General features: G+C 48.6%; 1 protein-coding gene across 4 annotated transcripts in view; it reads right to left on the bottom strand.

The window, feature by feature from the left end:
- Window positions 1–27,146, bottom strand: part of RBM6 (RNA binding motif protein 6) — a 38,325-nt gene extending 11,179 nt beyond the window's left edge. For 3 of the 4 annotated variants that reach the window (XM_083155840.1, XM_083155842.1, XM_083155843.1), the window contains exons 1-14: window positions 26,980–27,146; window positions 23,946–24,029; window positions 20,487–22,869; window positions 19,726–19,815; window positions 18,526–18,595; window positions 16,596–16,669; window positions 7,786–7,860; window positions 7,641–7,701; window positions 6,660–6,863; window positions 5,652–5,809; window positions 4,139–4,236; window positions 3,736–3,784; window positions 1,569–1,623; window positions 121–215 (exon numbers count right to left, since the gene is read on the bottom strand). In XM_083155840.1, coding sequence (XP_083011966.1) covers window positions 121–215; window positions 1,569–1,623; window positions 3,736–3,784; window positions 4,139–4,236; window positions 5,652–5,809; window positions 6,660–6,863; window positions 7,641–7,701; window positions 7,786–7,860; window positions 16,596–16,669; window positions 18,526–18,595; window positions 19,726–19,815; window positions 20,487–22,869; window positions 23,946–23,983 — 3,450 coding nt within the window. In that variant the 5' untranslated portion in view covers window positions 23,984–24,029; window positions 26,980–27,146. The remainder of the gene's footprint in view (window positions 1–120; window positions 216–1,568; window positions 1,624–3,735; window positions 3,785–4,138; window positions 4,237–5,651; window positions 5,810–6,659; window positions 6,864–7,640; window positions 7,702–7,785; window positions 7,861–16,595; window positions 16,670–18,525; window positions 18,596–19,725; window positions 19,816–20,486; window positions 22,870–23,945; window positions 24,030–26,979) is intronic. The other variant, XM_083155841.1, reaches the window with a different exon arrangement.
- Between the last annotated feature and the right edge of the window lie 5 nt (window positions 27,147–27,151).

Here is a 27,151-nt window from a genome sequence, read left to right as displayed (position 1 = left end):
TCAGTGGCTGGCTAATGAATGGTGAGCCCTCTGTAATAATTCCTTACCCTACAGTACACAATCACACACCTGCAGATCTAAGGACCCGCAATGTTACACACAGTATAATGAAAGAATTACCTGTGCTTTCGAAGAATCAACACTTGCATTTTTCAAAGGGTCCGTGTACTCGCCAGTTTTGGGATTAAATATATAACGTGGATATGCACTGCCAGCTGTAAAACAAAACGTTGACATTAATGGTCTTTGCAGTGGACATACCGAGGATGTGTCGCCAAGATATAGCATTTAGAGCAGAATCCTGAGCCTCTATACCTCACTGCTCCCTGCTGTGTGGGCTGGAGGATGCTGCTCCAGGAGAGCACAGCATACACTGCGCTCTCCTAGACAGGCTGCCTCTATACCTTACTGCTGTATGGCTGGAGGATACTGCTCCGGGAGAGAGCACAGGGTACACTGTGCTCTCCTGGACAGGCTGCCTCTATACCTTACTGCTGTACGGCTGGAGGATGCTGCTCCGGGAGAGAGAGCACAGGGTACACTCTGCTCTCCTGGGCAGGTTGCCTCTATACCGCACTGCTATACAGCTGGAGAATGCTGCTCAGGGAGAGAGAGCACAGGGTACACTGTGCTCTCCTGGACAGGTTGCCTCTTTACCTCACTGCTATACGGCTGGAGGATGCTGCTCCGGGAGAGCAAGCACAGGATACACTACGCTCTCCTGGGCAGGTTGCCTCTATACCGCACTGCTATACAGCTGGAGAATGCTGCTCAGGGAGAGAGCACAGCATACACTGTGCTCTCCTGGACAGGCTGCCTCTATACCGCACTACTATACGGCTGGAGAATGCTGCTCCGTGAGAGAGAGCTACAAGGTACACTACGCTCTCCTGGACAGGCTGCCTCTATACCTCACTGCTATACGGCTGGAGGATGCTGCTCCAGTAGAGAGAGCACAGGGTACACTGCGCTCTCCTGGGCAGACTGCCTCTATACCTCACTGCTATACAGCTGGAGGATGCTGCTCCAGGAGAGAGAGCACACAGGCTACACTGTGCTCTCCTGGACAGGCTGCCTCTATACCGCACTACTATACAGCTGCAGGATACTGGACCGGGAGAGAGCTACAAGGTACAATGTGCTCTCCTGGACAGGCTGCCTCTATACCTCACTGCTATACGGCTGAAGGATGCTGCTCCGGGAGAGAGAGCACAGGGTACACTGCGCTCTCCTGGACAGGCTGCCTCTATACCTCACTGCTATACGGCTGGAGGATGCTGCTCTGGGAGAGAGCACAGGATACACTACGCTCTCCTGGGCAGGCTGCCTCTATACCTCACTGCTATACGGCTGGAGGATGCTGCTCCGGGAGAGAGAGCACAGGGTACACTACGCTCTCCTGGGCAGGCTGCCTCTATACCTCACTGCTATACGGCTGGAGGATGCTGCTCTGGGAGATAGCACAGGATACGATGCAGTAAAATCTGTATTCTACTATGGTTGCATGTCTGGCTATAGTAACATATGGAGGCGTACACACACTGGCCGGCACATTCTTAACTTCTTACCATTTCCTCTCAAACCCCGGAATTTTCTGCGTAGGCGTCTGCCCCTCCTCCGGCCCTGTGAGCAGAAACAGCGCATGTTATATTGATATACAACTTCTGCTTATTATACATCTGTGTATACAGTACAGGGTTATTCCACAGCAAATCAACACAGGCATCAGATTGACCATTTCAGACCAATGACATGGGGTGCAATAAATGTCATGGGTGTACAGAACACCCCAATCTTAGGCTGATAGGACACTGCTTGTGACGTCATGTCTATAAAGCTGTAATGGTAATATAAAACCGCCATTATCCTTTTTTTTTTTTTACAAATTGCATTTGCATCTCATCAAATTGAGCTGGAGACTTGGACGAGATCTCAATGTAAACCTCTTTATGGGCTTTTTATGCTGTTTCTCAATAAAAATGAAAAAATTTCAAAATCATTATTTGACATTTTCCACAAAAGAAACAGAACAATCTCAATGGTTGATATGGTTTCTAAATCCTGCATATTTTATTCTGGGATCACAATGTGATCTGCGAAAAGCTTTGGACCGTTTGTTAAATAATGAAAACGAGGACAATCTAACCCTGTTCATTACCTTTATTTACCTCCTTACCCCATCCCTTTGATGTAGATTATGTACAATGACACAGTGAGTTAATACTACAATATTTAAGGGTTTCACGGCGCCGGAAGTGCAGAGGCTCGCGTGCCGCTCTAGCTATGAAACTTGGCAGCCTGCCAGAGGCTCTGTTTCACTGTGCGCGTGCCGCTCTAGCTCTGTCTGACTGAGCTCGTGCCGCTCTAGCTGTACGTAAACAGCGTAGCGGCCGGCCAGCAGCAGCGCTGCCCAGGCGCTGACAGGTCAATGTCACTGTGGCACTTGTAGTTCCACAGTGAAATAGGTAGCGCCTGGGCACCGCTGACAACGGGGGGTTTGTTAAAGTGGACACCCCGGCACAGCGATGCCGGGGCTTCTTAACTGTACGCGAGATTCAGACGCAACTGCGTCTGAATCTCGAGTCACATAGATAGCCGCTAAGAAGCCTGAAACCCACCCTCAGTGCCACTAGTGGACGCCACAGCTGTGGACGTGTAAATCCCACTATCCACGCTCACCCGAAGCGTGGCGAGCGCCGCGAGGGGCGGCGGTACGCGTCCTACGGCCTTTTCATACCCCCACTATCCACGTCAGCGTGGAGTTGAGAATAGATTAGTGTGGCGAGCGCAGCGAGGGGACGCGGATACCTTCACAGCTATCCGCGTCCCCTGGCGGGCTTCACAGGTGTCAGCGTCCGCTCGCCACGCTTTGGGCTCGGTGAGGTACACTAATCTATTCTCAACTCCATGCTGACGTGTATAGTGGGGGTATGAAAAGGCTTCGGTTGGGCGTGGATAGTAGGATTTACACGGTCCACAGCTGTGGCGTCCACTAGTGGCACTGAGGGTGGGTTTCAATAGTGTTCCCCTAGGGCCACGTCTGAATCCAGGCTTTCCGGCTTCTTAGCGGCTATCTATGTGACTCGAGATTCAGAAGCAGTTGCGTCTGAATCTCGCGTACGGTTTAGAAGCCCCGGCATCGCTGTGTTGGGGTGTCCACTTTAACATACCCCCGTTGTCAGCGGTGCCCAGGTGCTTACTATTTCACTGTGGAACTACAAGTGCCACAGTGACATTGACCTGTCAGCGCCTGGGCAGCGCTGCTGCTGCTGGCCGGCCGCTACGCTGTTTATGTACAGCTAGAGCAGCACGAGCTCAGTCAGACAGAGCTAGAGCGGCACGCGCACAGTGAAACAGAGCCTCTGGCAGGCTGCCAAGTTTCATAGCTAGAGCGGCACGCGAGCCTCTGCACTTCCGGCGCCGTGAAACTACACAAGTACCTATTTAAGACTTTTGTGATCATTTTAGGCCTCACATATTGTAAGAAATCTTCCTACAGATCATTGCCCCTCAGTGCTGCTACGTGATGGGTTGGAAATGGCCGAAAGATTCAAATATTTTTAGCCAGATGAGGCCCAGAGCTATCACTGGCCCAGGGGCCCTCACCCGTCATGCAGGACGAGGCCCAGAGTTATGACTGGACCAGTTCTCCCATTGGTGGAGCGTTCTAGAGGAGGGACCAGACTGATCATCTTATCTATGCCATTGTTTCACACTGAATGACAGGATCCTCACCTTTCCTGGAATCCCTTTACCCTCTATCTGAGGCTCTGGCTGTTCGTTCCTATGGGGAAGCAGAGAAGATGCTTAGATCTACTATACAATATAACAATGCACTGATGTCCCAGAACACAGTATGGAGAACAAGAAAGGTTCTAGGCTCCCAAACTGCAACTGGGAATGGGTTCAGGAGGACATTTCACCTGCTTGTGACCAATAATCTTTACACCAGCCCATGGAAACACACCACATGACTGTACTTGCACACCCCAGCGTGGCCCCCATCACCCCCGGCACAGACCCCAGTGTGGCCCCTGGCACAAACCCCCAGCAGGGCCCCCCCCAGCTTTACACTCAGTTCACATCTTCTCTCTCCAATGTCCAACAAGATACAACATATATTGTGCGGCACACGTACTTCTTCCGCCCAACTGCCAGATCCACAATGATTGGCTTCCCATCTATCGTGAGCGGTGGTTTCAGTTCACGCACCAGCACGGTCAGCCGTATCGCCTCCTGGTGTGAAGAGAACATCAATTTGTTAGCAGTGATCACATTGCCAATAAGAATTCAGTAAGGTAATAACCAAAACTCTGGCGCAGATGTACTAAGCCTTGCAAAGAGATAAACGCGAGAGTGATAAACATCCAGCCAATCAGCTCCTAACTGTCATGTTAGACAGTCTGAAAAATAGCAGTTAGGAGCTGATTGGCTGGACATTTAGCACTCTCGTGTTTATCTCTTTTTAAGGGTTAATGCATCTGCCCCAGCGTAAAATAAAGGCCCAGAGCCTAAAATGACAGCAACACCTCAGCCCTCCAAGAGCCGAATCCATTGTTACTATTAATATACTATTACTCATATTCCAAATAAATATCCTTCACAAAGCAGATTGCTCCTGATTCCTCAGTCAGCCAGACCCATCGCATCCGCCTGTACTGCTGCTCTCCATGGATCCCAAGCCCAATCCACACTAGATATAGTTTATGAATATTGTCAACGATTCCCCTTAAACTCCCGGTAGAACAATACACGCTGAACAATACCATTAATGTTATCGTTCCGTGAAGTTCCCCGCGCAGATATTTAGCGTACACTAGATGACATCATCCTCAAAATGGGGCCATTAAGCCTTAACAAGAGATAAATGCAAGGGTGATAAAGAGAGATAAACGTCCAGCCAATCACCTGCCAACTGCCATGTTACAGGCTGTGTTTGAAAAAAGTCAGTAAGGAGCTGATTGGCTGGACGTTTATCTCTCCTTATCACACTTGCATTTAGCTCTTGCTAAGGCTTAATACATCTGCCCCATTGTTTGTAATATCGCTTAGTGTGTACTGAGCTTTACACCTAGCCCCAGGAATATATACCCTGGTAATGCCAGGAGAATGATGGCAAATCAGGACTCAGTATAGAGCAGCCACAACATGGCTGCATGAATCGTGCTTTACAGTAAACGGACATAGTCCAGATTGGTAACAGAGGAGCCATATATACTGTATGCATACAGGTGCACTGCCTAGGTAGCAATGCCATCTGAATGATATGGACTACTGTCAGTAATTGTTCTATTATAATATATATATATATATATATATATATATATATATATATATATATATATATATATATATATATATATATATATATATATATATATATATATATATTATATACACACACACACACACACACACACACACAAACCCCTATAGACACAACACCTGATCTATGGCTTGTTCGTTACATAGAGTCCCATTGTACAATTCCAGAGACTGTTTCTGCAGAGTTCTTACCTGGTCCCTGTTCTAGGTTTGTGCTAAGCTCCAGTGACCCATAACCAGTGTCCATACTACAAGTATACATACACACTAAGTATTGGTATACAACAAGTCATATGGAGTGACCGGACCACCATCCTTTCTCCCACCTTGTGACTCTTCAGATCTATGAAGCCAAAGCCACGACGATCGGTTTTGCGGTTTCTCATGATGCGGACATTGCTTGCCGATATCTGCACGTAAGGTTTCAGCACTTTCACCAAGCTCTGCGCAGATGTGTTTAAGCCGATTCCCCTAACGATGACAGCTGTGTAACGGAGATGAGAAGAGTCAGAGGAGAACAATGCACACGGATGTATAAATGACACACTGGGGTCAGAGGTTAGGACATAATTAACTTTACAAGTCTCCGCCTTTAGTATCCAATAGCCAGCTGGGATCAGTATTTTCAGCATCTTCCCTACAAATCCTTGGCCGCCACATTGAAATGTGGTTCATATGTGGGCCAGAGAACCGATAAGACCCGGTGCCAAACCACAGAGAAGAAGGACGGCAGGAAATGCCATCTTTGTAGAGAACAGGCTTTCCTGGCCTAATGGAAACATGACAAACTCCCTTGCTTGGGGACGCATATCAACTATACCATAGGAATCACATCAGACAGTGGTTCCCAACCCTGGGCCTCAAGTATCCCAAAATGCAAAAAAGTTAGAAACCAACTAACAGGTCATAGAGGAGAGGAGAGAGGAGTACAGAGCCAAGATTCTTCTTCGACTTAGTACCTTACGGACCATCGCATGAACAGGACACTCAGATTTGTGGCAGACAATTTGAAGAAACTGAAGATCTCAACCAGAATGTAACGTTCCCAAATTCCACAGCCAATATTACTCTTCAAATGTCCACATCATATGAAAGAGAACCTGTCATACTGTAGAGATCACCACAGGAACTACGGCTAAATTGTTATCCCTGCCAGTGTTCCATGCGATTATCCATACAAACCTGATCGAAGAAACACTGCAGGGAGCTGGGAACTACCAGTGGGCAACAGTAGACGTGGTAATGAAGCCTCTTCATAACTGAGGTAGGCTAAGAACACTTAACCCAAAGGGTAAGATTTAATCTCTTTGCTACACACGGGTTCCCTTGCTTACTTGCACTCTCCGACAGCCCTGGCTTTGTGCCTTTTTTGGTCCTCAAAGGACTTCTTTCCCTCGGCGGGGTCTTTTCCTTAGACTTGTCTGGGCTGCGGGCAGTGGAATTTTGCTTAGCCTTGCGCTTCCTGCCACGCGGAGACGAAAAGCTGTATGACGTTGTGGGAGCCTTCTGGGTATCTCTGATGAGCAGGTGATCGGATCCTGCACAGTAGTAAAAAACAAAAAAAAAAAGGGAATGTGAGTGATGGGAAACAGGATTTTAGGGGGCAAGAAGAAGGAAAGGTCTCAGGTCACAGAAGGTCGGAGATTGGAAGTGGGTTAGGAGAGAAGGTAGTTTTAGGGGGAATGCTGGAGGACAGACAGGAGAATGCAGTTGCAGAGTACGCTGGAGTTTAGGTCTAGGACATGGTATCATAGATGGAGAATGTAGTGAGTGCTGGAAGAAGGAGGAGTAGAAGGAAGGTCTGGGACACTTGATCATAGATGGGAGGAGAATGTAGTGAGTACTGGAGGAAGGAGGAGTAGAAGGAAGGTCTGGGACACTTGATCATAGATGGAGGATAATGTAGTGAGTACTGGAGGAAGGAGGAGTAGAAGGAAGGTCTGGGACACTTGATCATAGATGGAGGAGAATGTAGTGAGTGCTGGAGAAGGGAGGAGTAGAGGGTAGAGGTCTAGGACACAGCATCACAGATGGAGGAGAATGTAGTGAGCGCTGGAGAAGGAGTAGGTCTAGGACACAGCATCATAGATGGAGGAGAATGTAGTGAGCGCTGGAGAAGGAGTAGGTCTAGGACACAGCATCATAGATGGAGGAGAATGTAGTGAGTACTGGAGAAGGGAGGAGTAGAGGGTAGGTCTAGGACACAGCATCACAGATGGAGGAGAATGTAGTGAGCGCTGGAGGAGTAGACATAGTTGGAGACTGCTGCTCAGAACTAGAAGCATACCAGGAAGAGTTACAGGGTAGACACTTACCTGCCCGCAGAGCACTGCACTGCCAGCACCTCTCTTTAGACAACACATTTATGGTCTTACACTACAGGAATACAAAGACATGAAATGCATTAATATATAATCTTCCCCAAAAAGCAGGTTTTAGGGTTCAGTTATATCACTTCACCTGCTGACAGTTCCACCGGTCTGAATTGGGAATATATTTTAGGCTGATCTTCTTTCCTTTAAAATGCACAGTCCCCTGAAAAATAATGGACAATAATTACAGTGATCAGCAAACAGAACTCTGGGGTGTAGTCTGTAACTGGCTGTAGCTGGGAATACGAGGTCTCGGCAGGAGAACGCAAGTGCCCCTAGGGACATGGCCTGAACGTTATTGGAGGGGGGAAATGGGTGCAACATTTGAATTCACTACACAATACCCAGTAAAGGGTCAGTATTTCAGATGGCTAAAGGCTTTATACACTAATTATCACCACAATTTGCTTAGATCAGGCATGTCCAACGTTGGCCCTCCAGATGTTGTGAAACTACACATCCCAGCATGCTTTGCCACAGTTTTGCTATTAGAGAATGCCAAAACCATTGCAAAGCATGCTGGGATGTGTAGCTTCACAACATCTGGAGGGCCAACGTTGGACATCAATGTTAAAAAAAAAAAAAAAAAAAAAAATTGGCAATATTTTAATACTATTAACATTGTATTTCCACCATCGCATATATACACACACAAGCAAAAGAGACTGGTCATTTACATGTAATTGTTCCCTGTTTAGGTGGATGAGAATATTACCTGCTCAGCACTGAGAACATGTCAAACCCGGTAGTATTCCCATAACCACCATCCGACTGCATATATGCCCGCTCCCACATTCATTAGCCCAGCTTCCTCTCTAACAAAATAATAAACCTCAATGCCAGAACGGTGTCTCTGTACTTACTGTCAATAGCCATACATGTTGAAGCTGCGTCATGTCCACTAAGCGATAGAGAAAGCTGCACCTGCAGGGAACTCCAGGCCTGCTCTTTTCTCAAGGTCTCATGGAGGACGCTCCATGTACACTAAGCCATAGACAAAGATGCACCTGCAGGGAATTCGGGGCTTGCTCTATTCTCAGGGTCTCATGGAGGACGCTCCATGTCCACTAAGCCATAGAGAAAGCTGCACCTGCAGGGGAACTCCAGGCCTGCTCTCTTCTCAGGGTCTTATGGAGAACGCTCCATGTCCACTGTGCGATAGAGAAAGCTGCACCTGCAGGGGAACTCCAGGCCTGCTCTCTTCTCAGGGTCTTATGGAGAACGCTCCATGTCCACTATACGATAGAGAAAGCTGCACCTGCAGGGAACTCCGGGCCTGCTCTATTCTCGGGGTCTTATGGAGGATGCTCCATGTCCACTAAGCCATAGAGGAACCGCACCTGAAGGAACTCGATTCTCAGGGTCTCATGGAGGACGCTTCATGTCCACTAAGCCATAGAGAAAGCTGCACCTGCAGGGAACTCCAGGCCTGCTCTCTTCTCAGTGTCTTATGGAGAACGCTCCATGTCCACTAAGCGATAGAGAAAGCTGCACCTGCAGGGATCTCCAAGCCTGCTCTTTTCTCAAGGTCTCATGGAGGACGCTCCATGTACACTAAGCCATAGACAAAGATGCACCTGCAGGAAATTCGGGGCTTGCTCTATTCTCAGGGTCTCATGGAGGACGCTCCATGTCCACTAAGCCATAGAGAAAGCTGCACCTGCAGGGGAACTCCAGGCCTGCTCTCTTCTCAGGGTCTTATGGAGAACGCTCCATGTCCACTGTGCGATAGAGAAAGCTGCACCTGCAGGGGAACTCCAGGCCTGCTCTCTTCTCAGGGTCTTATGGAGAACGCTCCATGTCCACTATACGATAGAGAAAGCTGCACCTGCAGGGAACTCCGGGCCTGCTCTATTCTCGGGGTCTTCTGGAGGATGATAAATTTATACATTTTATTAGAACCGTCGAGTATATCTTATTGAAGCAGCTAGCGCTGGCACATACTTTTCCATATTTCTACATATTGCTTTGGCCCTGACAACCCAGTGCCGGCTGCTATTGATAGCGCACCACTCAAACTGGTCTTTTTTTCTTATGGATGTCCACTAAGCCATAAACAAAGATACACCTTCAGACCTGACCTGCTTTCTTCTCAGGGTCTCATGGAGGACACTCCATGTCCACTAAGCAATAGAGAAAGCTGCACCTGCAGGGAACTCTGGGCCTACTCTATTCTCAGGGTCTTATGGAGGACGCTCCATGTCCACTAAGCCATAGAGAAAGCTGCACCTGCAGGGAACCCCGGGCCGGCTCTCTTCTCAGTGTCTTATGGAGGACGCTCCATGTCCACTAAGCAATAGAGAAAGCTGCACCTGCAGGGAACTCTGGGCCTACTCTATTCTCAGGGTCTTATGGAGGACGCTCCATGTCCACTAAGCCATAGAGAAAGCTGCACCTGCAGGGAACTCCGGGCCGGCTCTCTTCTCAGGGTCTCATGGAGGACGCTCCATGTCCACTAAGCGAAAGCTGCACCAGCAGGGAACTCCGGGCCTACTCTATTCTCGGAACCTTCTGGAGGACGCTCCATGTCCACTAAGCCATAGAGAAAGCTGCACCAGCAGGGAACTCCGGGCCTACTCTATTCTCGGAACCTTCTGGAGGACGCTCCATGTCCACTAAGCCATAGAGAAAGCTGCACCTGCAGGGAACTCCGGGCCTGCTCTATTCTCAGGGTCTTATGGAGGATGCTCCATGTCCACTAAGCCATAGAGAAAGATGCACCTGCAGTGAACAAGATTCTCAGGGTCTCATGGAGGACACTCCATGTCCACTAAGCCATAGACAAAGATGCACCTTCAGAGAACTCCGGGCCTGCTTTCTTCTCAGGATCTCATGGAGTACGCTCCATGTCCACTAAGCGACAGAGAAAGCTGCACCTGCAGGGAACTCTGGGCCTACTCTATTCTCAGGGTCTCATGGAGGACGCTCCATGTCCACTAAGCAAAAGCTGCACCTGCAGGGAACTCCGGGCCTACTCTATTCTCAGAACCTTCTGGAGGATGCTCCATGTCCACTAAGCCATAGAGAAAGATGCACCTGCAGGGTACTCTGGGCCTGCTCTATTCTCAGGGTCTTATGGAGGATGCTCCATGTCCACTAAGCCATAGACAAAGATGCACCTGCAGGGAACTCTGGGCCTGCTCCCTTCTCAGGGTCTCATATAAGACACTCCATGTCTACTAAGCCATAGGGAAAGCTGTATCTACAGGGAACTCTGGGCTAACTCTTCTCAGGATATTATGGAAGAGAAAAAGGAAACAAGTGTGGGGGGAAGGAATGAAACTTCCACTCCATATTATCCTCTCTAGTTGTGACTGAAAGAGGATTCTGCCACTGACCAATGCGCCATCCACTATGCAGGCCGACAGGGAACCGGTAAAGCATCTGGCTGCTAATCTATCAATGCAAACCCGGTCCTCACTAATTCCATAGCATCCTATTAAGGAGGAGAATGGGGTAAAGGTGTGGGCCTTATGTTGTGGGGCACAAGGCACCAATAGTCATTCAACGTTTCACGTGAACTGGGAACAACAGTTATACACAGGCCCTTCACCACAAGACTGGACATAAGCATCCAGTGTCACATGTAAGGATAGCTAGAGGGCAACACACAAGGAAAAAAAAACAATCGTATAAGCTTCTCTGACAAGATGACTCACGATTGGAGGCAGAGCAAAACAAAAACGTGCAGGACCCTACACTGGCATTACAATCGATGTTGCTGGGAGCCACAACATTCCTAGTTCATCTGACCTTGGAACTAGAAAACGGCGAAGACCATGGAAGAAAGAGGTGGTGACCTCAAGAGGACACGGCCAGGCAGGGGAGCTAAAGAACACCCTCCCGCCATGCTACAACATTCCTTCAAATTTGGGGTACCAAATATATCCCAATGCCTGGCTACTAGGGGTGAAACATATCCTACCCCCTACGTACCCCTACAAGAGGTAGAACGGTTGCAGTAAATGTTTAGTGATTGTAATCCACTCAGTGCATGGGGCCCTCACTTAAAAAACGGGAAGGAGGCAAAAGACATGCAATCTGTAACCGATGAGAAAAGCTGATCTCACACGGTGGAAATCCAAGTCAATGACAGTTATTACGTTCAGCCCATTCCTCATATCAGGGACTCGGAGACAAGTGGCAACAAGCCAGGAAGAGAACAGTCACCCATTAGGGATGGAATGCACATGAGGTGATTGTAGCACCGTTGTAGATATAAAGCAAGAACCACTCCGTGGTTTAGGCATCCCAGCGACATGCGTGCTACCACGTGCCGGACTAGATTTATACCGCATGCAGTTTAACTCTAGTCATCGCAAGGGTTCTCTCACCAGAAAACACTGGCCATGCCAGATCACTCAGCACACATCCCTGGTGCATTGCTGTGTGCTGAGCGATCTGCATTACACTACATTGCTCAGCATGGAGACTCAGTTACCCCATGTGTATGGGGAATAAGAAGCTCATAATGAATATTCTTTGTATCAGTCCCCCTAACGACACTAGACACATGGTCAGAGGTCATCACAGATGGGTGGCAATCAACGGCTATAAGAACTGCCTAAGGTTTGATCTTAGTTTCAGATCACTCATGAAACTTAAAGCCTGGAAACGGCCAAGAGACCAGTCTTCACTGTATCTGGTCAGCGCAATCAGTGTGTGCGTGTGATTCTAGAGGGGTCACCGAAAGTTCCAAGTGGGCGAATAGAAATCAGACCGGTGCAGAAGAGAAATGGACCCAATGCAGCAGAAACACGGAGGGCACAACCTGGTGCGGGCTCACGTTACCAGAATGGTGGCAGCCTCTTGCGTAGGTGTAATGGGCTCTGGGGCAGGTCACGTAGATCCAGAGTTTCCACAGCTGGGGGGGTGATAATCCTCTGTTGGCTCTCAGCTTGGGAGACACTTCTATAATGTGTGGTTCGGAGCAGAATGCGATAGATCATGGTTCCATCTTACAGTCAGGGCGGCAATGGTATAGTAATAGATAAAAGCCAACAATTCCTCCTCTCGGGAACACACGGCATCCCAGGTCTCCCGGCCGCTTTGTACTAGATGTCTTGTGAAAGAACTGCTGTATCTACCATCCAAAAGGGATACTTTTTAGATGGGACACTAGGTTGACATGGGGTTAGAACGACGGCGTCATTAGGGGTCAGTCAAAAGTTCAACGTGGTGTTTTTCACTTTTTTTTTGAGCAGACAACAGGTGGTGGGAGAATAAAATAGTGTGCCAAGCGTAGCGAGCTACCGTCCCCGAAGCATGACGAGTGCACCTTTTTTTACTGACAACATTTGGGTAAAAAAAGTGAGAACCCCCTCACCTGACCCAGTCAACCTTCATGCATGTCGACCTAGTGGCTTTGACCTTATGCGTTTCTATCCAATGAGCCAAACCTTTCTATCTCGCTGTAAGGTCTGCCCAGGAGCACTACAAAGGCCAGGAATGATCGGCGGCCACCTGTTTTCTGCACAATATCCACACGCTGGACACATTGCCCCCCATCTAATGAGACTAGGAACTCCCCTTCTTTTAGCCACCAAATAGAAAGGTGACCACTGGGGTACTGGATTGGAAGGCTTGCGCTGGTCGAGGAATGGAGGAGGGGTGCAGAAGTCTGTGTCTTCTGGAAGGTAACTTACATAGGGAGCTGAAAATAGAGAAACTACTGTACTCCATCAACTCCCTACACCAAGCAGCCGCAGAATCGGAGACTGTGCCGGCTGAACAGAACCCGGAAGCTGCAATTCCGTTGTGACACGGAGAAACGGAGCCGTGGGGGAACATCATCTGACCGCCGCTGAGCTGCACCGCCGGCTAACTGGAAGGTAGGGAAAGATAGGTACCAACTGGGGACTCTCTATTTACTCCAAAAGGAGTGTAAACATTGTTTTTTAACAAAAAAAAATTTCAGGTGTCACTCATACTGTTAATTAGCATAATCGGAGTACTCAGACCCTATAGCACTTAACTTACATATGGCGCCAAATTGATGATATTTAAAGGAGTAAACCGCGGACAAAGTGAAAGACGCTTCGGTATTATTTATGCGCCGTTGCTTCTGCAGGTAGACCGGATCGATCCTCCCCAATTGTGCCGATGCCTCCCAGTCTTGCCTCGCAACGCTGCGCACCTCTCCATCACAGGTTCACTCATCGCAGTGATCAGTCACCGGCAGGGAGGAAGAGATCTATGTAGCTGCTGATATTTGTGCACCCAGTCACTGCATGCGCCTCTGCACTTAACTCCCCGCAGGGGCGAGATGTATGATACATTGGGTCTAATACTAAACTTGCAGCCGATTGCGAGTAGATAGCCGCCACCCAGACAGAGAGAATACGCCCCGTGCAATTCTGCCAAAGAAATGTAAACCGATAGCAGATCACTGTCCACTTGCAGAACCATACGCAATGGCCATAAATAAAATATATAAAGGACTTTAGCGCCTGTGCTCTGAGGATTCTGCTGATCTGCGACTTAGACCGTCTTACCGAGGCCGGTGCGGATGTCCGAAACCTACCCCTAAAACTCCTGTTATTGTCCGACACACACACAGAAAGTGGCATTACGATCCATACGCATTTTCTTTCGCTATTTACTCACGCGTACGCAGTCATTCCATAATCGGCTGATTTGTGAATTTGCTGATTAGCGATCCAAGCTGAATTAGGCCCCTGGTACCTATACTACAGATGGAGGAGCACGGAAAGAAAGAAAATAATGGAACAGCCACTTCATCCCCATATACCGGAACAGAATTAAATCGTCCTTGTTAACATGCTACCAATGTCTAGCGCTGTTCCTCCACAGAAGACAGGGTGGCATCTCTATAAGACAACCCCAGATGTGCTCCCTAGGGACAGAGACAGGTTCTTTACTGGCCGCGCAGTAATGCTATTCGTCAGCTGCTGCTGCGGCCTCCTTAAATGATAGGACCACGAGCATGGGCAGGTCCCGGCCACGCGGGTGTAGAACGTAATTTACGAGTCTGGAGGTAGATCATAGATGTTCCAGTATGTACGGTGACTGCTTATATTCATTGTAAAGCACTGTGAGGATTACTGGCGCTTCATAGATAAAGTTCATGGTTACCATCACCCAACCCTGTGCCATTCCATGTCCTAACGTCCATACAGAAACTGCCAGGAGCTTTAGGATATGTAGTCGACACAGTGTCAACAGATCTTTGTTAAGTTTATGGTGCCTAGATAAGAAATGCAGACAATGCTCTAGAACTGGGGTAGCCAAACCTAGTCCTCGAGAGCTACCAACAGTGCATGTTTTGCAGGTCTCCTCACAGAATCACAAGTGAGCTAATTAGCTCCATCTGTGGATCTTTTAAAATGTGTCAGTGATTAATGAGTGCAGCTGCGCAGCAGCTAGGTTGTCTGGAATATGTGAACTGTTGGTAGCTCTCGAGGGCTAGGGTTGGCTACAACTGCACTAGGACTCCCTAGCCGCTGCTGCCCGAAATACTTATTAAGCAAAAAATGAGGCACATTATCAGTGAGGATGACCAGGAGCTCTGCGCAGCCTTGGCAAAGATGCATACTACCATGTGCAAAAATTATGCCTGGGAAATAAAGTTCTAACAAATTGTTAAGCGCAAAGGAATATGCTGGCGGAAGTACATAAGAAAACGTTATCTGACCGGAGAAAGTGGGCGCTGAGCGATATTCTATAGAACGTGTCATCTGTACCAGCAGCGATATTACAATGTGACCTGGGACTCGATGTGAAAGGGCCGAACGCTGTAAGGGGTAAATCAGTGGGGGGGTCTCTCCCCTGGTACCTTCCCATTACCCCATAAAGACCACAGATCTCTAGGAACTGGGTCAGACACTGTACACCCGATACCGCAACGGTGGCCAGAACAATGGGCTACTTCCGCTGTCAAACAGAGCAGTAATCCGGTAACTATGGAGGTTTAAAGGGGAGAGACCCCACATAAAATATTACAGGGTTTTGCAGGAGGTGTTAACCCACAGAGGACATCCCCCTAGGACAGTGGTTCCCAACCCTGGTCCTCAAGTACCCCCAACAGTGCACGTTTTCCAAGTCACCCGGCAGGTGCACTCATTATTCAGGCACATTTTAAAAGATCCACAGGTGGAGCTAATTATAGCACTTGTGATTCTGTGTGGAGACCTGGAAAACATGCACTGTTGGGGGTACTTGAGGACCAGGGTTGGGAACCACTGCCCTAGGATCTTACATTGCTGCCAGTTACAATGACTGGATCCCTGTTAGCTTTGGCGGGACAGGCAGTTTGTGTGTGTGAAAATAAATGACCACTAGCGGCAGCGGGTAAGCAGGGCACAGTGAATGACATTTCAGTTTGTCGTCATAGAGGACAATGATTCCTACTATCGGTGAGTCTTCCAGACCCTCTACTATGAAGAAGTGTCAGCTGTATCCTGTTTGTCACTGTATACAGCACACTTGGAGAATCCCTATAACTAGCGCGTGCGCTTGGACACACAGGCCCTAAACGCCAGGACCCTACTCAGATGGCGATAAATGTAGTCATTGTTTGTACCACATCTGCATCCCTATTGGTCGCTGCATATTTACCTAGATCCTGGACAGTTTGGCTGGAATGCAGTAACTGGACTGACTGGAGAAGGCATACAGCAGCGCCACCCTGAGGTAACCGTGTACTATTACACTGGAGCCGGGACCTCACGCCATCTGTGCGTGGCAGTGTGTGGCATCTCGCTCACGTCTCACACACACAATGTATGGCACGCAGAGGACACCAGGTCTGTCCGTCACAGGTACTGAACAAGCTAGTGACTCCCCCCTGCAAGTGCCATAGGAAAAACCCCCACATTTCCCCCTGAACCCCTCCTCTCCATCCTTCCACAGCAGAGCTGAACCGGTGGACAAAGCAACCTTGTTGGCTTCCATGCATCCGACGGCCTCTTCCACGAGGGAAAACTCCACGCAGACAGAGCCGAGGCTGTAACCTGGGGACAGCATGTGATATAGATGGGAGGCCAGTTAGTACTACATTAGGAGAACAGAGACATCATATATGCACTGTAATATCATCACAATAATCCAGGTACAGTCAATGCACAGACCATCCGCAGTAACATTACACCAGAGTCCCGTGGCCTACACGAGTCCATAATCATTTGGCAGTGGCATGCACTATACTGTAACCTGCGCATGTATTCAAGCAACAAAGGCCGGCCAATGGGAATACCCCCCCCCATCGCTAGCTCATCTATCTAGTGTATGATTGGTGACCATAGAACGCTAGCTGTGGTTCCAGGAGAACTCTGAACGCCCACTGTTTACAGACTCCCATCTGTATAGAGGACCTGCATTTGCGCTGGTGCCAGGTACGAGGGCAGACTCCCAGCTGTATAGAGGACCTGCCTGTGCGCTGGTGCCAGGTACGAGGGCAGACTCCCAGCTGTATAGAGGACCTGCATTTGCGCTGGTGCCAGGTACGAGGACAGACTCCCAGCTGTATAGAGGTCCTGCCTGTGCGCTGGTGCCAGGTACGAGGACAGACTCCAAGCTGTATAGAGGACCTGCCTGTGCGCTGGCGCCAGGTACGAGGGCAGACTCCCAGCTGTATAGAGGTCCTGCCTGTGCGCTGGTGCCAGGTACGAGGGCAGACTCCCAGCTGTATAGAGGTCCTGCCTGTGCGCTGGTGCCAGGTACGAGGGCAGACTCTCAGCTGTATAGAGGACCTGCCTGTGCGCTGGTGCCAGGTTCGAGGGCAGACTCCCAGCTGTATAGAGGACCTGCCTGTGCGCTGGTGCCAGGTACGAGGGCAGACTCCCAGCTGTATAGAGGACCTGCCTGTGCGCTGGTGCCAGGTACGAGGGCAGACTCCCAGCTGTATAGGGGACCTGCCTGTGCGCTGGTGCCAGGTACGAGGGCAGACTCCCAACTATATAGAGAACTTGCCTTTGGCTTTTTATAATTTCCCAAAATATGGAGGTGCTGAATGACCACATTGAGCCGTTCCAATAAGAGAACATTTTACTGTACATGGCATTATGCGTTCCAAATTTATTGCAAGGGGAATGACTCTTACAATGTCTTTTGCACATATGGAATATGCATTAAAAACAATTTAATCCACTTTAACACAAAACAAAACATTTTACCATCATTAAAAGGAATTTGTAAAAAAAAAAATAATAATAATAATAAACATTTATATTTCCCCCTAAACGGGGAGCAGAGGAGAAACACAAGCACGCCTCTTCTGATCACAGCACATTCTCCCAACAGTGCACCAGGCAGCGTCTGCACCGGGACCTACAGTTTCCGGCCTGCTCTACCTAGGTCTCCGCTGACAAGAGTGTTCCGGCCAGTCCCAGCTAGGCCGCATTTCTTCTATGTCACGACAAGCTCTCATGCGCATAATTGTTGCGGCCTGCTGGAATTATTGTTGCGGTGGTCTTACAGACAGATCATCCATAACGTCCGGTCACAGGCGTGTGTGAGGAAATGTCTATTACACCATGAGGAATGGAGCTCCGGTAGTCATGGAAGACTCGCCATTCTGCGTCACTTCTGATCTTGTAAGTTACAGGACTTCACTACTGTGCTCAGAGGGTGGTGTGACCCTGGAACTATGGCATGGCACAGCATGTAGGGGAGAGGCGGCAGACTCTCCCGCCATACAAACAATCCTCCTCACTCGGCAATATACTGCCCTGTGTCACTAATTTATCACAGTAACTGAGAAGCAGCAAACGGGTTGGACTTAAGTCTGATACAGTTCCTGCATTTTGGGCCAAGCTGTGACAACCAATGTTCACGTTGTAGTATCTGACAGGCCAACATTAACACTCACCTGGGATATATCCAATCAGATTCACACCACTAACGGGCAGCTTGTGGGAACCACTCAGTGTGGACAGGATCTGCGGAAGAGAGAGCGTCTGAGAACACAGCAGTGCAGACAGATACGCGTGTAACCTGCTGGACACAACCTCTTCCCAATACTGACGTCACTAAACAATGCACTGATACACAGTGCCCCAATACAACACATACACCAATACAACACATACCCTGCACACTCAGATACACAGTGCCCCAATACAACACATACCGCCACAATCAGATACACAGTGCCCCAATACAACACATACCGCCACAATCACAGATACACAGTACCCCAATACAACACACACCCCACACACCAATACAACACACACCCGCACACTCACAGATACACTTTAGCCCAATACAACACACACCCGCACACTCACAGATACACAGTAGCCCAATACAACACACACCCGAATACTCAGATACACAGTAGCCCAATACAACACACACCCGCATACTCAGATACACAGTACCCCAATACAACACACACCCGCATACTCACAGATACACAGTAGCCCAATACAACACACCCCCCCGCACACTCACAGATACACAGTAGCCCAATACACCCACACACTCAGATACACAGTACCCCAATGCAAAAGACACCCACACACTCACAGATAAACAGTACAACAATAAACACCTGATACACAGTACCCGACAACACACCCAACGATACAACACAACAACACACACCAGCACCATGTACACAACTGACTTATATACAGGACTGCACCACAATACAAACAGAGCCACACCACCCCAATACAACACACCTGCATAACGCACACTCACAGATACACAGAACCCCAATCCAACACACCCGCATAACGCACCCACACAGATACGCAGCACCCCAATACAACACATGCCGGTACACTCTCCAATAGTACCCCAACACAACACACCCGCACACTGACCAATACACAGCACCACAATACAACACACATTTGCTCACAGATACACAGTACCCCAATAAAACGCCAACCGGAACATGCACATTCACTAACCGTACACTGTATTGTGCCCCAGTAGCCATGTACTCACTATATAAATAACAGTAATGGTATATAAATTACTGAGGCCTGAATGACGTTGGAAAGGTCCACATTACAGCGATGATCAGCGCCATCTGCGGCAGCATGCAGTCACTTACTTCTTCTCTAGACGCTCCTGTTGGCAGTCCATCCAGCCATATTATTCTAGTGGCCCCATCAGGTATGGCCACCCTCCTATAGTCTTTATCCTAAGGAGGAAATCACATATAAAGCATGCTACACCAACTCCCTGTGTGGTCCTGCACACCACCACCCCAACGCGCACAACAACCCCCCACACCAACCGCCCCGCCCACCAGGGCCCTCACACGCACAATACTGAGGAGCAGATGTAACAGTCTGGTCTCCCATAACTGAACAGTGACCTGTAATCATCTCTTCTCCCTGTCAATATTCTCCTTTCACACTCGTCTCCAGTTCCCTCTAATTGAGGCCTTAGCCCTATACTCTCCTCTCCTAGTTCCCCTAATGAATACCCCATGTGTAGCCAAATCCGAGCATTCCAACATCCGCGTACCCCAGCCCCAGTCAACCCTAAGGCTGTGTACACACTATGCCGACATAGCGGCTGATTTGGTAAGCATACACAATTTGCCATATGACTGTCAGCCCATGTAGCCCCGTGTACAGAGAAACACGCCTGTACACAAAGCCAGATACACCCACGTATCTGCACATCTGTATGGGGAAAGCGCAATAAGTATGAACAACGTCATCTTGGGTCTTGATAACAGGAAGAGGAATTTGTCCACTAGGTTTGCCCACCAACAGCAATGATACAGTACTGACCTAAGTAGGATAGATAACCCCCCCGTGCTAATAAAAGCCCCCTACACATCGGTGTAAGCAATATAAATACCTTACTCCCAGGCTGAGGTCCCTCCTGCGATCGCTTGTCCAAACCCTTCGCTTGTTGTCCAACTCTAAAATCAATGTCTCCTCTCAGGTCTACGTCATTGAACTCTATTTTCCTATAATCCGTGTCCTCACTACCTATAAATCTCACTGCAGGAGCTACGCTCTCTGGTGCAGCGGGCTTGGCAGATGCTGTATCCTGGGCTGGAGGAGGCAACACATTGGAGGCTGGAGGAGGCAACACATTGGAGGCTGGAGGAGGCAACACATTGGAGGCTGGAGGAGGCAACACATTGGAGGCTGGAGGAGGCAACACATTGGAGGCTGGAGTCTCGGATGTATGGGGGACAGATGGTCCTCCAGGCTCTTGCCGGACGCTCACTTTCTCTCTCTGCTGTTTTAGTTCCTTAGCTGCCATTTTTAGAAAGTCAAAAAGCAAGGCGCTCTGATTAAGGAGATCCGCTGGGGATTGCACCTTTCCCACTCGGAGGTCCTCGTCCTTTTGTCGCTTGTATTCTCCTGATCGGAAGTCTTGATCAACTTTCAATACTTTGGATTCCTTACTGAGGTTTTCTTTCTGGCGTAAATCTTGGTCACTGGGGCAAGTCTCCTTGCTGGAGCTGTCTGTATACCCCGCCGCCTTCTCTGCCACCACTTTGGGAACAGGTTTAGGATCTGGTTTTGATGGCTCCCTGAAGTCCGTGTCTAGTTTCCCAGGACAGCTAGATGCTTTAGGCTTGGTCTGTCCTTCGGTCTTTGTGGTAGCAGTGCTCTTCGCACCATTCTGGTGAGGGGCTTCAGATTTTACATCAGGCAAAGCAGACAGAAATGGGATTCCGCCATCAACTGCCTTAGGGACGGGCTCTTTGAAGACAGGGGGGGATTCTTTTGGCGCTGGGACACAAGTTGGCACTTTAGTATAATCGGTTGCCACTTTGCTCTCAGTCGGAGCAGATGCCATGGAATGTGAATCCTTGCTGTCTGCCGCCACTGGGTGACCTCCGCGGTAATCTGAATCGGCACTCTGCCTTTCCTGGTAATATGACTTCGTTTGCTCTTTATCCCGGTAATCTGAATCCACAGACTCCATGTCTCTGTAACCTAAACCTGTATTCACTCGGTTTCGATAGTCGGAGTCTCTGATTTCATTATCCCGGTAATCAGCGTTGACGGTCTCTTTACCGCGGTAGTCTATGTCTGTACATTTTTGGAAGCTGAACCCTTGAACCTCCATATTTTCGTACTGAGCAAGCAATGTTTCTGGTCTGTACCCCAACCCGGCAGGCTCCTCTGGACCTCCATCTTTTTTGTACTCTACCCCCATATAATCCAAGCCTGCAGTCTCTTTCTCCCTATACTGCGATGCTCTGTTGTCACTGCCGGAGTAATCTATGATCACCCTCTCCCTGTAATCTAGTCCTCTATCTCGGTCTAACACGTGAGTCTCCATATTAGACTCCTTCATCCTTTTAGCGTCACTCTCTGTAGCTCTTACATTGTGATCTGCAGACTCTCTGTAATGTCCAGCACCGGCCCTTTCTCTGTAGTTCATTGCCATTCTTTCCCGCAGTTCCATAACCTCCCTCTCCCTCAAGGCCATGGCCACCGCCTCCCTCTCCCTGAGTGCCAGAGCCTCCCGCTCCCTGAGTGCTATTGCCGCAGCCTCCCGCTCCCTGATTAGGTCTGATGACCCTCTGTCTAACAGCAGTATCTCTGCCGCATCCCTCTCTCTCATCTCCAACAAGGCAGTCTCTCTTTCTCTTCGTTCTAACAAGATATTTAATCTCCGCTTATATTCTAATTCGGTGACTTCCCTGTCTCTGTAATCCATCGCTGTAGCCAACCTATCCCTATGCTCCAGTTCTAACGCTGCTCTCTCCCGGAGCTCCGCCTCCGCAGCCATCCGCTTCCTGTATTCCAAACTTTCTCGCTCTCGAAATATTGAAGGGGGTGGAAGTCTCTCTCTGTAGGCAATGGCTGGTTCCTCTTCATGCCTATAATCCACATCAGGTCTTCCCCTCTCTCTGTGGTCCACATAGGATGCTTCCTTCTTTCTATAATCCATATCAGGGGCCAGCCGGTTCCTAAACTCATTTCCCAGCATGTTCGGTTCTCGATAGTGCATGTCTCGCATCTCTTCTTCCTCTTGGAGACCTACTGCCCTGTAATTCACTGGAGGGCGCCCCCTTCTGGAGAGGTAATTCACCGGCTCTTCTGTTGGTATTCGGCCCTCCTCCCACGCTGCATGCTGGCCTGTCCCAACCTCCCTGCGGTTATAAGGAAGACTTCCATCGCTGCCAAAGTGAGAACTCTGGGCACCCGCTCCACCCCGAAATGGAAAAGAAGGCCGGCCCCTCATTCGTGGTTGAAAAGAATCTGTCCATTTCCTGGAATGGAACACACTCGGGTTACAGCCTGCTTTATATTGATGACAAATTGCATTTAGAACAAGGGATACTCTAGAAATATACGGTCTTACACCACGCGCAATAAATGCCCTCTCCTTTCATGTTACTGTCACAGCACAGAGGAAAATGTTACCGATCCCTATAAAAGTCTAGTGAGGTCACTTAGAAAACGTCCTGAAATCGCCCAGTGTGTAGTAGTACATAGATGACAAAGCAACCAAAAGCAGCTACATACAAAGGCTCATTAATGTGCCCATCTCTTTTGCTCGTTATGCTGGTTACAGAACACAGAGGGTAATGCAGGTGAAACTCAGAACGTTGGTGATGAATTTTAATATGGACTTGGGTCATTTTAAAATGACCCAACCTACAAGTCATTAACAAGGGACGGTGCTGTCCATCTGGTTCCTTAGGTGTATGAAACCAGGGTGAACGCACCAATCATTCACATCTCAGGAGTGAGCAGGCGAGGGGGGCTGGGGAAGCAGACTGCTTGCCAATGTGAGATCCAGTAACAGCGGGAGAGGGGTTGGTGGCCATACTGTATACACACAAGAACGCATCACCAGTCAAAGCCACTATACACCACGGCCCTTATTCTGGTTCACTCGCAAAAGCAAATTACTTCTCAAATGGATAAAACCATGGCCCTTATTCAGATCTGATTGCAGTACAAATTTGTTTGGAAAATGGGCAAAACCATGTGCACTGCAGGTGGGGCAGATGTAACATGTGCAGAGAGAGTTAGATTTGTGTGAGTTATTGGGTACATACTGGCTGCATAATTATTACACTGCAATTTCAGTTTCAACACACCCCACCCAAATTTTATTCTCTCTGCACATGTTACATCTGCCCCACCTGCAGTGCACATGGTTTTGTCCATTTGAGAAGGAATTTGCCTTTGCGAGTGAACCAGAATAAGGGCCCACGTACAGCAGAGAGAACGGCGATGTTGCTGGTGGCTGACTTCCAACATAGAATCCGTACACACACGTGCGATTCTGCTTTCTAACCTTGGGTATTCTGCAAGAGCAATAAAAGGCAATACTTACCGGAAACCAGGGTTTTGTGGCTGGGTGTCATCCCACATCTTTCCAGCCTTTATAGAGGGGTCTTCCCACAGCAAGCAGATAAGCCTGCAGGGTAAAGTAATAATAAAATAAAAACATTAGAAGACAAATCTAATTCATTTATTAAGAAGTAATTTTGTAGTGCTCATTCTAGCAGCCTGCACCTTTCATAACCCGTGCAGTTCCTCCTCCCTGCCTGGGGTGTCACTCGGATGTGGTGCTTCTAGTACAGTGTGGTCTGCATATCAGTGCTTAAATACAGACTTTTAGTGACAATGCAGGAAACGCTGTTACACGTTACGCACCACGGTCACCTCCATGTACAGCACTGTATAGTAGCAGCTGGTTACCATATATGCGTGTCTTATTGTAACAGCATCGCTGCCTCCTAAAATTATATCAACCGCTGTGGCCTTAATGTATTTATATAGACATGCAACAAATTATATGTAGGACTAATATTGAAGAAAGGATTTTAAAATGATCTATTCCAAAGTTATTACAGTGCCAAAACGTGTTACATTATTAAATAGAAACACAATGATTTTGAAAATGGTAAAAAAGCAGGGTCCTACCCGTTTCAGACCCGTTTTTTTGCTGTCTGAACGGGTCTGAAACGGTACCCAGGCAGCAGTGACTACTATTGGTCCGCAGTGCATATTTAATGAGCCTGCCGCTCATTACATATGTGCATAGGTAATGAGTGGCTGGCTCATTAAATATGCACTGTGCTGGCTTAGAGTGGACCAGCTAATGCTCAGTGTCAGACCGCCTGCCCTTACCCTTCCAGCGTTCTACAGCTCTCCTCCCGGCCTGCAGTGCGGGAGCTCCTGCTGGCAGTCTAGGTGCGGGCTCTGGTGCCTGATCCCCCTCCAAGAGGTCACAGCCAAGCGCATCTCCGGGATGTCTCATGCTGCTTTCACAACGCAAACCTGCTTTAGACCCTTTCACATGCGATGTGAAAGGGGTTAAACTTGCGCTGACCCGTTTTAAATACCTGGTCAAAGCAGGTTTGGCGGTGTGAAAGCAGAAGTGTTCTATGGCCACAATTAAAAATGGTATACCCGGACTAAAGGGGTGTACACATGGTGAGATTTTGACTACATAGCCAAATTCTCCTAGGTGGTTAGCCAAAACTTCCCAATTTTTCTCATGCTTAAGGGGTGTACACAATGGCTGGAGGCTTACTCATTTTGACTAAGCGATTTTGCTTAGTCAAGTGTCTAAACCAGTGGTTCCCAAACGGTGTGCCTAGGCACTCTGCGGTGCCTCAGGACACTTGCGGGGGTGCCTTGGATTGGTGGTCCAGGACCAACTAAAAATTATTTATGTGGACAAACAGAAAGGAATTCTATCACTTACCACAAAATCTAACCTAGGAATGACATAAAACACAAATTACCTTATTTAATATTTTTTTATTGTCAAGAAACTTTTGGCCTAGGGGTGCCGTAAAAAAAATTCTGATTAAGGTGCAGTGATTCACAAAAGTTTGGGAACCACTGGTCTAGACAAAATATTACTGCCTGCTGTTTCTATTCGGTCGGACGATAACGACGCTGTTGGGCCACGCATCAGTATCGCCCATTGTGTACACACAGGCCAATTCAGGCAAACCTTCTAAACAATTTTGATGATGTAGTCAAAAATCGCTTAGAAGATTCGCCCTGTGTACATGGCTTTACATACAGACGATAAAGGTCAATACACACTGTGAGATACTGGAGATTTTGACCAAGTGATTTTTGACTAACTAATAATAGTCTATGATCTAATCAAAATTACCTAGCCTGTCTATCTAAAGACATGAACACACCGGACTCAGCCCCAGGCGATTTCAGCTGAGACCCCTTCTATATAAAAATGTAGTTAAGCCGTCGGAGAGACTGCTAACTATGTCCTGCCAGCCCCGGGAGCCTCGGCCAAATACACAGTGGAGCAAGATTACTCTTGCCTGCACTGACTATTTGGCCAGGTGATAGCGATGCGTTGCACCGCAGCTATCACCTGCTACGCACACACGGGGCGATTCAGACAAACCTACATATTGATTTTGTAAAAAAAAAAAAAAATAATCCCATTGTGTGGATGTCGGGAATTGAATTCACCTCTTGTGGTCGCTCAGTTGCCTGGAGGCCAAATCATCTGCTCATACTAGGTAAAATCTGCTTTATTCTTTCCAAAGCAGCTGAAAGGTTTACTGAGCAGAGAGATAGAGGTGGGAAGAAAGACTTGTCATATCGACACTATTGTTACTGTATGATAAGCACACAGCCGAGCACCAGCATACCATGCAGGACTGAATTCCCCATTAGAGTGATAAAGCACAGGGCAACACATAACACCAGCGAAACCACACATCCAAGCCCTCTATGCCATACAGCTGATGTAGGCATGATTTGGGAGCGAGTGGACCTGTGCAGGAGACTGAACCACATATGTCAGCATGCACAGCTGTATCAGGCTGATGGATAAGGTGAATGCAGATAGAACCACAAATCCCAGGATGCCGTCGGCCTAGCAACACCGACAACCCTGGATGAAGTAGAACCACAAGTCCCAGGATACCATCGGCCTAGTAATGCACAGACACCCCTGGATGAAGTAGAACCACAAGTCTAAGGATGCCGTCGGCCTAGCAGCACACTGACACCCCTGGAAAAGGAAGAACAACAAGTACCAGGATTCCCTGCTGGCCTAGCAACACACCAACACCCCTGGATGAAATGGAACCACAAGTCCCAGCAAGCCCTGTCAGACAGACAGCTGATGTAGGGATCCTTTGGCCCTAAAGATGTAACCAGTCCCTGCCTGCACTGTAAGCCCGAGACTGAACTACAAGTCGCAGAATGTTACAGCAGCCCTAGGCATCTTCTGTGCTCTGCAAGGGGTAGGGCTAAATGTCCCATCATTACGTCTAGGCTACATGTATTATAAGCCGGCCAATGACTACCCAGAAGCCCCGGCCAATGACTACCCAGAAGCCCCCATCCAACCCCCAGCTACGGAAACTCACCTGCTTACCTTGGTTCACAGGGCTCCCCGTCCCGGTCACACCGCTCCCAGTCCCGCCCGCCGTCCTCAGTCTCGCCCGCCGTCCTCCTCAGTCTTCCTCAGAGATGAAGCATACACAGACTTCCGCTGCACGCCGGAAGTGCGTCTGAGGGAGCCCGCGCAAGGCACGCCGG

Source organism: Crinia signifera, chromosome 8, assembly GCF_055691185.1.
Source record: "Crinia signifera chromosome 8, ASM5569118v1, whole genome shotgun sequence".
Taxonomy (NCBI): domain Eukaryota; kingdom Metazoa; phylum Chordata; class Amphibia; order Anura; family Myobatrachidae; genus Crinia; species Crinia signifera.
This window is presented reverse-complemented; position numbering and strand designations above follow the sequence as displayed.